The sequence below is a fragment of the Triplophysa rosa genome, linkage group LG10, assembly GCF_024868665.1.
Source record: "Triplophysa rosa linkage group LG10, Trosa_1v2, whole genome shotgun sequence".
NCBI classification, from domain to species: domain Eukaryota; kingdom Metazoa; phylum Chordata; class Actinopteri; order Cypriniformes; family Nemacheilidae; genus Triplophysa; species Triplophysa rosa.
Genome location: NC_079899.1, coordinates 2,485,720 through 2,499,036, shown reverse-complemented (window position 1 = coordinate 2,499,036; position 13,317 = coordinate 2,485,720). Strand labels below are relative to the sequence as shown.

Here is a 13,317-nt window from a genome sequence, read left to right as displayed (position 1 = left end):
GTGAGGATGTGGCCCAGAAGTTGATTGACAGCATGCCCGGGCGAATTTCAGAGGTCTTGACAAAGAAGGGCCAACACTGCAAATATTGAGTCTTTTCGTAACCTTAATGTAATTGTCAATAAAAGCCTTTGACACTTATGAAATGCTTGTAATTATACTTCAGTATACCATAGTAACATCTGACAAAAACATATAAAAATCACTGAAGCAGTCGACTTAGTGAAAATTAATATTTGTGTCATTCTCAAAACTTTTGGCCACGGCTATATAGTGTTTACTAGTTTATTAATTTACTACAAGTACGGGTTGTTGCGAGAACGCTTGAGTATCAGTGTCTGACGATAGCTTCACTAAAACAGTGAAACACTCGTAAAAAAGTTCACGTGACATGTCCTTGTATAGTGAGATACAGACAAATCCAGTGAGATGCAGTGTCACGCTTGTAACATGTTAAAGTTTGCAACTCATTCACTCGTACACACGCAGAACAAGGAGAGGACATATTGTTGAATTCCACTTTCGTGATTCTTTCCATGTTTTCCCACATCGCGCAGATCATAGGGCTCTAGATCAATGGACTCGATGCAGCCAGAAATCAAGTGTTAATTGCAAAAACGAAAATAAATACTGGTGTGCCATTAGTTAACCTCACACACGAACAAGCACAACAACAAACGCACTTCACACAAACAGAGGCTCTGTCTAATGCACCTGCCAAACTGTGTCGCACCCGTACTAGCATGTCGTAGCATGTGCCGTGTATCCTAATGACTTTGGGCAAAAAAAGAAAATCTATCAATTTGATCCATACAATGTATGTGCTATTGCTACAAATATACCCGCGCAACTAATGACTGGTTTTGTAGTCCAGGGTCACATATTCTAATTAAACTGAAAATAAATCTGAGCTCTTGAACCCCCCCTTAAGGTTTAAGCCTTTGTACCCAATCATCCCGAACACTGTCCTGAATTCATTCACATGTGTGTGAGGGAGGAGGATGTGAGGTGCAGGTGTGCTGTACAGTTCCCCTGGTGGTGGACACGCTACTAACAGGAAGATGGCTCCTCACACAGCAGACCTACACAGGATGTGCCAACCTTTCAGGATGGGAACAGAGATGAGCTGAAACCAAAGGCGCAGCTTGACATTTTAGCCGATGGGGGGCGAGACCGGGACGGACGCTTTGTTTTTAAATGCCTGTAAATGTCAACTGAGCACGACCACACGCGGATGAGTGCAGCTTTCAGCACACCAGTCATGTCAGGTCTACTGGCAACTTCACTTGATGTTAACCATGACACAACACTACATTATAACACCATTTTAAAAGCATGCTATTGTTTGAAATACCGGTAAAGGAAGTAAATCGAAAAACACCAATCCACAAGCATCTTGACGAAGTTAGTAAGGAATTCTTCACGTCACAGAAAACATGTATTATCGTGACTACATTACAAAATTTAAGAGTGTGTATGCAATATACAATACGAGAATGCTTTAAGTAAAATCAATGTTAACTATAAAGAGCAACATACACTTCTTTAATTCATTCTGATAGCTGATCATCTTTCAACCATCAATTATTTTTACATGTTACAACCATTAAGTTTTGCGAACCGCTGCAATATTTATATTGGGATGTATTTGATATATTGTGCAGCCCCAGCCGGAACCCTCGGTGAATGTGGTCTGCTGTTTTTTGGTTTAAAACTGATTTATTTCATAAATGTACATAAAAAACAACCAGGAAATTTCAGTGATCTTGTGTGAAAGGCAAACCAGTGCCAAAATAGCGGACTGTAAATCTTTCAACACATGATTTTATACGTTGGGACTTTATGTGTTAAAATGAGAAAATTGATTGTGATAGGTGGCCTTCAGGGGATCTAGCGGCCCCTCTTAACAGACATGTGAAGTGTGCTTTAACGGGAACCACCTGAGCTCCACATTGACTGGATTAACATCATGGGCATCTGGCAAACATGTGCCGCCACTGATCATCATGAAATCACGGTTCACTGACAATCTAACATTTGAAATTAGATGCTCTGTTAACTTCATCTAGTTATTATCCAAAACTAATGGCTATCTATGATAAAAGATCAATAAAACACAGGAAATGTTTGTTTTTGATGATGCTTGCGTTTCACATTGACGGTATTGTTTGTATGTTGTCTGTTAGTAAAGGCTAAGCTAGAAGAACTTACCAGAGAGGACAACCTCGATCAGATCTCCCTCGTGGATCTCCTCTGCCGATGTTAAGCGCTGGAGGATGTTGTCCGAGCTCAGATCATGGCGAAAGAGCAAGATCTTATCGTACAACCCGAAGAATCCACATTCTGGGAACTGAGAAAGAGAGACTTGATTAATATCAGCACTGATCCCAAAACCAGACAGTAAAGAGAAAACCAATCAAATTCTTGACCAGAACTTTTAGCCGATATCATTTGAGAGCTAATGAGAATATTTGAAGAGTTTGGTTCCAAAATGAGACATGTTGTTTATGAGACATAATCATGTTTTTTAGTATGTTATCGTGTTTTTATTGTGTTTTATTGTGTTAGTTAGCTGTATTTTTTAGTTATTATGGCTTAAATCAAAACAAACCAACTGCAGTTTGATTGATATTAATTGGAATGCACAATAAAAAACATGGGTTACACTTTATATTAAGGTACACAAATTCATTATTAACTACTTGCTTATTAACATGCATATTGGTTGTGTACTAGTATGTTTAAAGCACATATTAATGCTTTATTCTGCATTGCCTTATTCTACATTCCTTAATCCTACCCAATACCTAAACCTTAAAACTACCTTATAAGCAGTAATTAGGAGTTTATTGAGGCAAAAGTCGTAGTTAATAGTGAGAACTGGTCCCTATTCTAAAGTGTGACCAAAACATGATTATGAATTTTTTTTTAATGGAATTATCTCATTTTGGAACCAAACTCTTCATTTGTATGTGGGTAGTTTTAGTGAAAATTTGACATTCGTATTACATGAAACATCCGGTTTATGAAAATTCTCTTGTAATGTACCCACCCTCATGTCATCTCAGATGTAGGACTTCCTTTCATCGTTTGAACAAATAATTATTTGCGCCACATCACGAAACATGCATAACGTTGTCCCATCATTAGGGATGCACCGATATGTACATTTTGGCCGATAACCGATAATTCTTTAACATTGGAAGACGAGAACCGATATATTAGCTGGTATACAGTACAGTAACTAAATATTAATATAACATTTTCTGAGACTGAAACAAAAGGTGAACACTGGACAACTTTTCTTTGAAAACATTCAAAACAAGGTAACCATTAGTTCTCTTTTTTCTCTGAAAATCGTGTACCAAGCCTACTTTACACTAGTCAAAGATTCTTTAACATTTCAACTTTTCTGGTACATTTTTATTTAATAAACAAATTATAGATGTTCTTCCAGTGCAAGCCAGAAAAGTGTTCTCAATAGCCACAAGTCTAACAGGTCTCAAGACAGAAAGCATTAAAAATGACCATTTATTGGTCGATAGCGATATGGCCGATAATTTATCGTGCATCCCTACCCGTAATATTTGAATTTAGTGTGCCGATATGTTTGTTGCCGTGGCTACACAATGTATTGATCATTTATGTTCAGCATTCATATACATCTGAGAGTGTGTAAATTACAAAAGAATTGACATTCTCTGGGGAACTATTCCTTCAATTTAGGGATGTGCGAGACTAGTCGTCTAGTCGTTTAAACGGTACAGCTCCTACTAGTCGACACTGAAAACAACAGTCGATTACACAAAAAAATTACACAAAATGTTATAATTCAAATGACTTGAAAAACATTTTAAATAACATACTTAAAATAATTATGAATAGTTTTTAAAGTGTATGAGGAACGAGATGTTTTAATTTTAGGTCAGATCTAGCACGCGTTTCTTTTGTGCCAATTGCAGCATGCTCAGAAATGACCACTTGAAAGATGAGTTGTGGGGGTTTTTTGAAGGAGGAAAATGGTAGGTTTTACGCAAACTATGTCATATCAAAGTGGCATAATAATAATTTCATTGGAGCCATGCGTTCCCGTACTGCATTGGTTTCTTATTGCCGAGATGTGGAAAACGCGGTCGGAAGCGTGGAATGCAGGCATAAAACGGAAAAGTAGATGATCTAAAGCTACATACAGTTATGTTTACAATTACCTAATCATAAATATCAATATTTTAATATTTAAAATTCAATGCATGAAAGACGGATTGACGTTATTTGATGGCAGAATGAGCAGTAAATGCGGTGAAAGTTGAGCACTAAATAAAACTGAGATGAGAATGTCTCAGCTTCTAGATTCACAGAACTTTGAAATTTCTTTGATTATAATGTTTATCACAAAAAAGCGCATGAATAAACATGATTGCTTAGCTCTGTTATCTGTGTGTCCTTGCAGAGTTTGCGCAGATTCCTCATTGAGCCGACTTTCATCCGAGCATAATGCTTGCATTTCCTCAACAAGAACATGTAAAATAATCTTAACATTATAATTACATGCGGACTCGAGTGTTTAGCCTATGTATGTTCTAGAAATTAGCTAATACTGTATGGGCAGTCTGCTAAATTTGCGGCTTTTTCATTCGCTTTGCGCGAGATCAAATGCGTTCATCTGTAGCCTACTTGTTCTGTACTTTTGTCCATTGCTTTCGATTAGCTTTTTTTTGTTTACACACATTGCTTTGCTTTATAAATAAATAAACATGATATAATGTTTGTAGGCTATCTTATAGGGATGCTCTGACCGATGATTTGGCACCTCAGTCATGTCATCGCCTGTGTGGAACTATTACGAAGTTTCGAGAAACAATGAAAAATTTGCAATTTGCCGTGTATGTTCCAAAGAAATCTCACGTGGAGGAGCATTGTCCAAAGCGTTTAATACGACGAACCTGATTCGGCACTTAAAGGATTAGTTCATTTTCAAAATAAATTTTCATGATAATTTATTCACACCCCATGTCATCCAAGATGTTTATGTGTTTGTTTCTTTAGTCGAAAAGAAATTAAGGTTTCTGATGAAAAAAAATTATCCATATCCACCTTTTTCGCAATTCGCAAAATGACCCATTATGTCTTGCGTATGCGCTTAGGGCTGATGCTTAAGACTTCCGGTTCGCCGCTTGATCCCATTAATTAGGCATTACCAAGTTAGCTTGAAAGCTTTTAAACGGACGTTATAATACTTTTATGTCATTTAAAACAGCATAATGTCAAAGAGCAGTGTCTAAATTATTTTTAACCTAGACCGTAAAAAACAACTTTGTTTCTCAACACAAGAAGTTGGACAGCGACATCTACTGGGATGATGACATTAAACTCCAGCCAGCAGGCACATTTGATATATCGTCTAATGTATGTAGACGGCCAAGAGCTTTAAATTTATAAAAACACTTTACACAGCTTTAACATTGGATGAATTCTTTGCCATAACCATCAACAGTTCACATGTCTAAAGCGGAGTTGCTGAGTCCAGTGTTCTTAACAGGGGAGTCATAATCTAACGGGAAGATTTTGATACCCACACCAGATATAAATAAACCTGATCACATCGCGTTGGATCTTTTATAAAATAACGCAGCATTGGAGACATATGGATGCTTCAGTGTGACTGGTTCTGGTATGTCATGTAGCGATACAGCTCCTGTGTTGTTAAACGTGCCTTTATTTATACGTATGTTTGAATACAGCGCAACTGTAATATGATGTTATAATAAATTATTATAATGTCACTTAGCCCTGGATGTATGCTTCATGTGTTAATACAGTGATGTACTATGCAATAAAAACAAAGTAAATAACGAAGTAAACAATATGTTGTTATACTTTTGAGAGGTGCAGAATGCAGTAGTCAGAGCTAACACCGAGCTGCCTTTAAATGTTATTTACTTTACGCTCTTGTTGTCTCAGGTGGTAACACTCGTTCGTAAGGTTTTCTGAGCTTTCTGTGGCAGTTGTGACAGCCTTTTACCGCAAAAATGATTCGAAGAAACTTAATTTTTAACCATTAACAGAAATGTCCTCTAACATAGTAACAAATACAAAACGGAAGTGCGGCGCATCAAATAGGAAGTCACTCGCGGTAATGTCGCCCTCCATAGAGACGTCAAGAAAAAGGTGGATAGTGGACTTCAATTGACTCCAAACGGTTGAAGGTCAAAATGACAGTTTCAGTGCCGCTTCAAAGAGCTTTAATCGTTACCAGACGATGATTAAGGGTCTTATCTAGCGAAAAGATCGGTCATTTTTTGTAGAAAAAAATAAAATGTATATGCTTTATAAACACAAATGCTTGCCTTGCTCTGTTCTGCGATGCGCGTTCATGACTTCACGTAATACGTAGTTACGTTGAACAGGCTATAACCGCGAAGATACTTGAATTTGTATGCATTGATAACCAGCCGCTGTCAGTTTAAATGTTTCTGTTTACTTTGTTCTCACTGTAACAGTGGACAATGTTTAATTAAACCTAATGAGTTACATCAAACTACTCCAATTTGCTGTTTTAGGGGTTTAAATGTTTTTATTTTACAAATTAATTTTGTCCTCCTCAAACTTGTATTGGACAATGTTTAATTTACATCAGACTTCTCCATTTTAGGAGATTAAATGTTTATTTGTCCTCCACAGTTTACTATTGGACAATGTTTAAATAAACCTTGTAGGATGCATCAGACTGGTCCATTCTGTTTCTGTTTATTTTTGTAACCTGACATGCATATTGTTTTGCATAAGTCTAATTTTAAAGGCATATTAAAATGTTCACTTTATTATGAATATTTTTTGTCATTATTTAGTACTCTGTTAAAACAATAGTTATATTACATGAACATATATTATATAATTACTGTAAAATATAACAAAATTCTAAAGATATTACAAAAGGCAACATCTATATTATGAATTTAACTGAAAAAAAGGTTAACGGTGATCAGAGAGCTTACATATCATTTATTTAAAGCTTGAAGCATCGGAATGACAAGAAATTGGTACTCGGTATCGGCTGCAAAAATCATGATTGGAGCATCCTTACTTTCTTATCTTGTTTGTTGATAGGCTATACAGGCCTACCCTAATTATAACTGGTTCTTAAATTGCGACATAATTAAAAAAGCAATGTTTTTTTTTTCATTCAACATCATTTAAATAAACAAATAACAAAACATTGGTTTTTAAGCTTTTAATTAATTGTTGTTAAATATTTTTTGTTTCATGATTTCAGTGTAATAGACACACTTTTACTAAAATGTTATTAAATTTGATTACTAAAAGTCCTAAAAAACAGAATTAAAGAAAAAAAGTCAGAGTTACAGTAGGAGAAAATAAAATAGATTTTATAAGGTTGTATAGGCTACATCTTTTAAGCCCAGGCAGAGACCAGCCAAAGCAAACTCATGCTCATCGCGTCACTTCTTGCAGCCGCTAAAACGATCCAGTGAGGGTTGGCGCATCAGCAAATGCAGAAATATTACTGATCATAACGTAAGGAACGTGGAACACATATGCCTGTTTTAGCTACATTAAATATTGGATTTGACAGTTTGATTAATACATTCTTTAGTCTTTCTAATGTATTACATAGGCCCTACACAAAGTTTTTAGACCGCCTTCTGGGCCATTCTTAGTTTTAGACTAGTCGACTACACGGTTACAAAACTTTTGTTTAAACGACTGTCAATTTAGTCGTAGCGCACATCCCTACTTCAAATATACAGTAAAGGAGCAACAAATCTTGAATTGTGTTTCTACAGCCAAACACAACCAGCTGAGAGCGAGGGAGACACAGAAAGCAACATCCAGGCTATGATTTTCACTGAAGGCTGCTGAAGCAGAGCTGAATTGCAGAGCGCTGGAATATCAGATCTGAAAAACATGTGTTGAAATGAAGCCCACAGTGATGAGTCACACTACTGTTCTCCACTTCCTTCAGCTCCGCTCGTCTCCACGTGGAGGAACTGCCAACCACTACAAGATCATCAAGTTCTTGCATTGCGCATAAACCTTTTTTCTTTCTCTACCAAACCTCAGTATATGCACATGTTGAAAGTAAGCACACATTTAAGCAACCTGATAAACACATAGCTTCAATTTGGTAAGGATTTCATGCAGTTTATCTGGCATGTTCGTTGACATTGGTTAAGTTCACAGACTCTTTCCACAATGAATGAGAAGGGAACTACCAGGATATAATCACTGCATTTTTTACTCTTTACACGAGACCGTTTTCAACTGAAGACGCAAAAGTATTTATGCATTTTGGCTGTCCGTTTACACAGAAATGGCGTTTTAGAGGACTGAAAACGCAAACTTTTGAAAACGGGTCTCAAAGTGCAACTTTTTGAAAACGCCGCCATTTTCGTTTCCATGATAACTGCAAGACGGAACTTTCTGAAAACGATGACGTCACGCGCATGCGTATTAGTATAGCCAAAACAATATGGCGGCTTCCCGTACTGTGAGCTCTCGCTGCTCGACTATTTACTATTAACGTTTCCCCAGCAAAATGTGGATTTGCTGCACCAATAAGACCAGCGGAGACACACTATTTACATTCGCCAGACTTTAAAAGCACATATACGTCGACCAACGGTATTAAAAAGCATTTTTGGCTTATAACTTTGCATGTGTATGTGCCAAGGCACGTCCTGTTTCTTTACACAACAACATCGCCATCCACTGGCCTGGCGTGCATACTACAGCATTTTATCTGTTTTCCTGGATCTTTGTAAATGCAGGCAGTTTTGATGACGCTGTCATGTGTACGTGAAACTTTTCAAAAACGTGTAAACGTGGCCGTATAGTCACGGGTGAACATGTCAATTTAACCAACAAACACTGAGGTTTTTGCCCTACTACAACAGAAATCTGCGTTTCAATCAGCCCTGGTATTAGGCTGGCTCAACCGAGGGGGCGATCATATTCTGGTTGAGCAGTTCATAGTTCATTTCTAAATCTTTTTTTTTAATGTGATTAAATTGACAGGTCATTATTTAATAATAAGTATTTAATTTTTTTATATTTTAACTGTCAGCTGGATATTTTTGGAGGGGCACAAGAAAGACCTGGGGGGAAATGCCCCCCCTAGACCCGGCCCTGATTTCAATCCATGTAATTTGTCTTATGGATACAATTGTGTGCGTCTGCTCAAAAGAGCAAGACCAAACCTGGTAAAAACATTTCCTTGGTTAAATGACAACTCGTATGTTTTCATCAATCTCGTGATGTTATCCAGCATTCTAGAAAACAGGAATGTCATACTTCCTTTCATTTGAAGTACAGCATCAGCATTCTTCACCGAGCAGTGTTTCTAGCAGTGGACGACACGTTTCCCAAAACCTCTGACATGAAGCCAAAGGGAAATATTTGATATCAGACATGAGGGGGTGAATGATGACGGAGAGGGAGAGGAAGAGTGGGGGCGAGAGGAATGAAGGACTGAGGATCAAAGCCTCGCTGCTAACTAACACGTCTAAAAGGTCCAGCTGTTTCCTGACACACAATGCATCTAAAACAATGCTGCCCATAATGCCAGGGCCGATGAAAATTCACCGGCATTGCTTTTGGCTACGTCTCAATGTCACCTGTGGGTGAAATCATGCACTTGTGTGTGGCTGCGTTACAACTGTGTACTGACTCCAGTCCATTCTTTTACATGTCAGTAATGTAGTATTACAGTTTATACTGTAGTGCAATAGAGCACACAAGTACTCCCTTCTCAACATGGGCATTCATTTTATAACCTCTCACTATTTCATCATTAAAATGACTAATCTGCAAAGTGCATGTGAAAGTCAAAAAATGGCTTGGCCATGTTAAAACCAGCACAATTCCATGTTGCCAGGCCTGCTTAATCCCCTAACATGCATAACAGATGAAGCCTTCATCTGACACACATGAGGTTATTCCCAAAGCAGATAAAGCAGCATCATTCTGTTGACTGAACGACCCTTAATGCTTAAGGCAAACACAAACAGGATTTCACAGAAGAGAGATCAAATTCCAGATAATGCGACGGAATGCAAAGCCTGGTCATTAGACTTACTGTAAAGATTTTCAACAATCAACGATCACAACAAAATGTGCATAATCCTCAATCCAATTCCCAAATCCTTCTCTTGAAGAACTGTTACAAATCACCTCATCTTTTTCAATGTATGTTCATCTCATGTGATCCACAGAGGAAAGTCAGACCGCTTGGAACTACATGAGAGGGAGTAAATCAAGACCGAATTTTGCTGTGAACTATTTAACGTATGTCACAGCCTCGGAGATTTACAGTCCTGTCCTGACATGCATCCTTCCGGAGTGAGAGCTTCACTCAGAGTTTTCCTCTCTGCTCCGTGCCCAAGCCTGGACCCAGACCCTGCGCTTCCTCCTGCTGGCACTGCCCACACGCTTTCCACTCCACATGTTTCCCACTGGCTCTCATCAGCAGCTGGTGACCAGACTAACTGCTGGATGGAGGTCGCAGTGAGCCAGACCGCTAGCAGGAAGCTACGAGGAAGCTGTAAATGTTACCCACACAGAGAACACTAAACCAAGAGAAACAGAGTAAGTACTGGATGAGACGAAGACAGCAAGGGAAAAAACGGCCTTACAGATGCTAAATGTGTTTGCGTATGTAAAATGTATAAGGCTAATTTACGCTTTTTGATGTAACATACTGACTGTACAGTGATGAAGAAATTGTAATGTGTTAATTCGGCCTCAGACTACAGGAGTTTTAAAATCCTGGCCGATTATAAAATCTGGTTGCAGGCAGCACACGCAATTATATTCTTGACAGATTGCCTCATTTAAAATCTTTAACACACTCACACTAAAAGATTACGATCATTGTAGCAGAAGACTCAGGTGTAAACAATGGACATTAATTGTGTGACTTTTACACTTCCTTGCGTTGTGTGTATCAGCTGAACAGATCACTCACGCTTGCCCGACAGACAGGAAAAGCAAAGTTAAGCAAACACCTCATGGTGCAGCTTTGTCGATCTGTTCAAACTATTCCCATCGATAAAGTTAGCAGCATGCTTCAGGATGCTGAGAAAAGCAAGGCCTCCATATTGTTTTCATTGTATGAACCTGCCACTATTAACATAATAGAAGGAAATCTCTATTTTTGTGCACTAACAGCTGCTCTATTGTTGTCTCTGTGTCATCTGGGCATTATTCTGTTGAGAGAAGCTAGTGTCATGAAATTTAATATATGTTGCCTATGATAACCCTCAAACCTGTCACGGCTTTACGTAGAATTTGCCAAAACGCCTCTTTTGTCATTTAAATAAAATCATCCTACAAAATGTAAAGAACATTCTGTGAAAAATAACCTTGAAATCTTTAATATTGACCGAGTAAGACCATGTCAACGATTGAAATCAGAGTGAATTTAATGGTTGAAAACAAACTTTGAAACTCATTATCTCATCATTAGATTATAAGACTTTAGCCTGGTTTTCATCTTTTTCAAAAAAATATGAATATGTTGAATATATTCAGGCATTCCTATTTAGATCAAAAGATTTTTTGATTATGAGAAATATATACAGTATAATTATGGCGCCCAGGTTACAGTATTTTACTTGCAGTACTAAATAGAAAAATAAGTTTTAATGGTTGAATGTTACACTCATTTCTGTCTTTTGAGAGAAGTTGAATAGAATAAAAACCTGAATAAAGACTTGTTATTTGCCAAATAAACAACAATCTGCCTCTTGTTTTAGTTTTAAATACGTTTTTAAAAGATTTCAAAAAATCTTTACATCTTTTTTCAACTATACAGCACGTTGTGGTTGCCGCAAATGACCTTTTACACGTATTAACTGCATTTAGGTTTGGGTTACATACCATAGTTGTTTTTGAGGATCAGGGCATGTCAAGCAACCTATACTGTACATGTTGGCATCTGCCTCATTTGACTTGCTTTAACCAAATGACAGATGAATTTCCGTCAAAAACCACAAGCTTTCATTTCTGGGTTGCAAGTTCATGAGAACCACTGTTCTAGATCTGTAGACGTGATGTTGTAGACGCCTGTTTGAAACTATACGCATCGTCTTTATACAGAAACATGAGAAAACTTCAGACTCAGCCAGTGTGTCTTCAAAACATAAACACCCGCTCCATGTTCGTAAATAAAGTTCATCTAATGACCGATGATGGAGGTAATGACACAGCATTTCATCAGAGCACCTTTCAGATGTGTTTGGATTTCACAAGAGTCCTGGATAACATCAAGAGGAAAGATTTGATCATACTTTCCATTCTGGAACCTAGCCATGCTGGCTGATGGGAAAGTGATCATTTTCGGTATGGTCCAAGAAATCGAGTGTATTTTACCCATAGTCCTGTTTTTTAACTTACAAGGATTTGTGACAGACACACCAGTAACACAGTTTGTTCCTAAAGGGATAATTCTCTCACCCTCATGCCAGCCCAGATCATTCATTTTTATTTGAATTTAAAGATTTAAAGAGACCAATGAGATCTGAAGTTATTATTTAAAGTGTTTTGTGTAAGATAATAATATTAATAATTTTCTCACGCACACCTAACATTTGGCTTCAAAAGACATTGAATAATCCAATGGAGATTATTTTAATGACAGTTGTTTGTGCTTTCTCGAGGTTCAACAAGTTGGGACCTATACTTGGAAATGAAGTGATGGATATTTTCATAAAACATATTTGTGTGTAGTTGAAGAACGGACATAAACATCTGGGGCGAGTAGCCTCAATTTTACAGACATACGTCTTTAAGCACGGTTTAACACCTCTTTCAACACTCAAACCTCCATCACTGACACTTTACCTTTGAAAACAGATAATGGTGATTTCATTATAAAATCAGTCATAATACAGAGCTCTTGTTCTTGTTTTTTATATCACTATTTGTTTATTGATTCTTATTTAAAATACAGTTCCTACGTATTATTTACTTTTGTATTATAAAAACTTTAGGGGAGGCAAAAGAAATGTGAAAACAAGGATAACATTCATTAAGTTTGTTAAGTATGGGACATTTCTTCATGTACAGCTCACGACCTTAAAGACAAATAGTACAACGGAATCTGGTATAGCGTTACAAACTGCAAACCATACAAGCTAGCTGGTGTTTACGAAGCCGCTAGTGTGGACTTTACGTTCCAATTTAAGATGCCATCCACACGGAGACGTGTTTAGCTGTATACTTAGGGTGTGACGAGACATTTATCTCACTAGATGAGACTGGGTTCACGAGAACGAGACGAGATTTTTAGACTTTTTTAAAGAA

The 13,317-nt window shown here is 37.5% G+C and overlaps 1 protein-coding gene across 1 annotated transcript in view; it reads right to left on the bottom strand.

The window, feature by feature from the left end:
• The window catches only part of prkd3 (protein kinase D3), a 56,835-nt gene that overhangs the window by 23,251 nt on the left and 20,267 nt on the right, over positions 1-13,317 (bottom strand). The window contains exon 3 of the mRNA XM_057344212.1: positions 2,209-2,347. Coding sequence (XP_057200195.1) covers positions 2,209-2,347 — 139 coding nt within the window. The remainder of the gene's footprint in view (positions 1-2,208; positions 2,348-13,317) is intronic.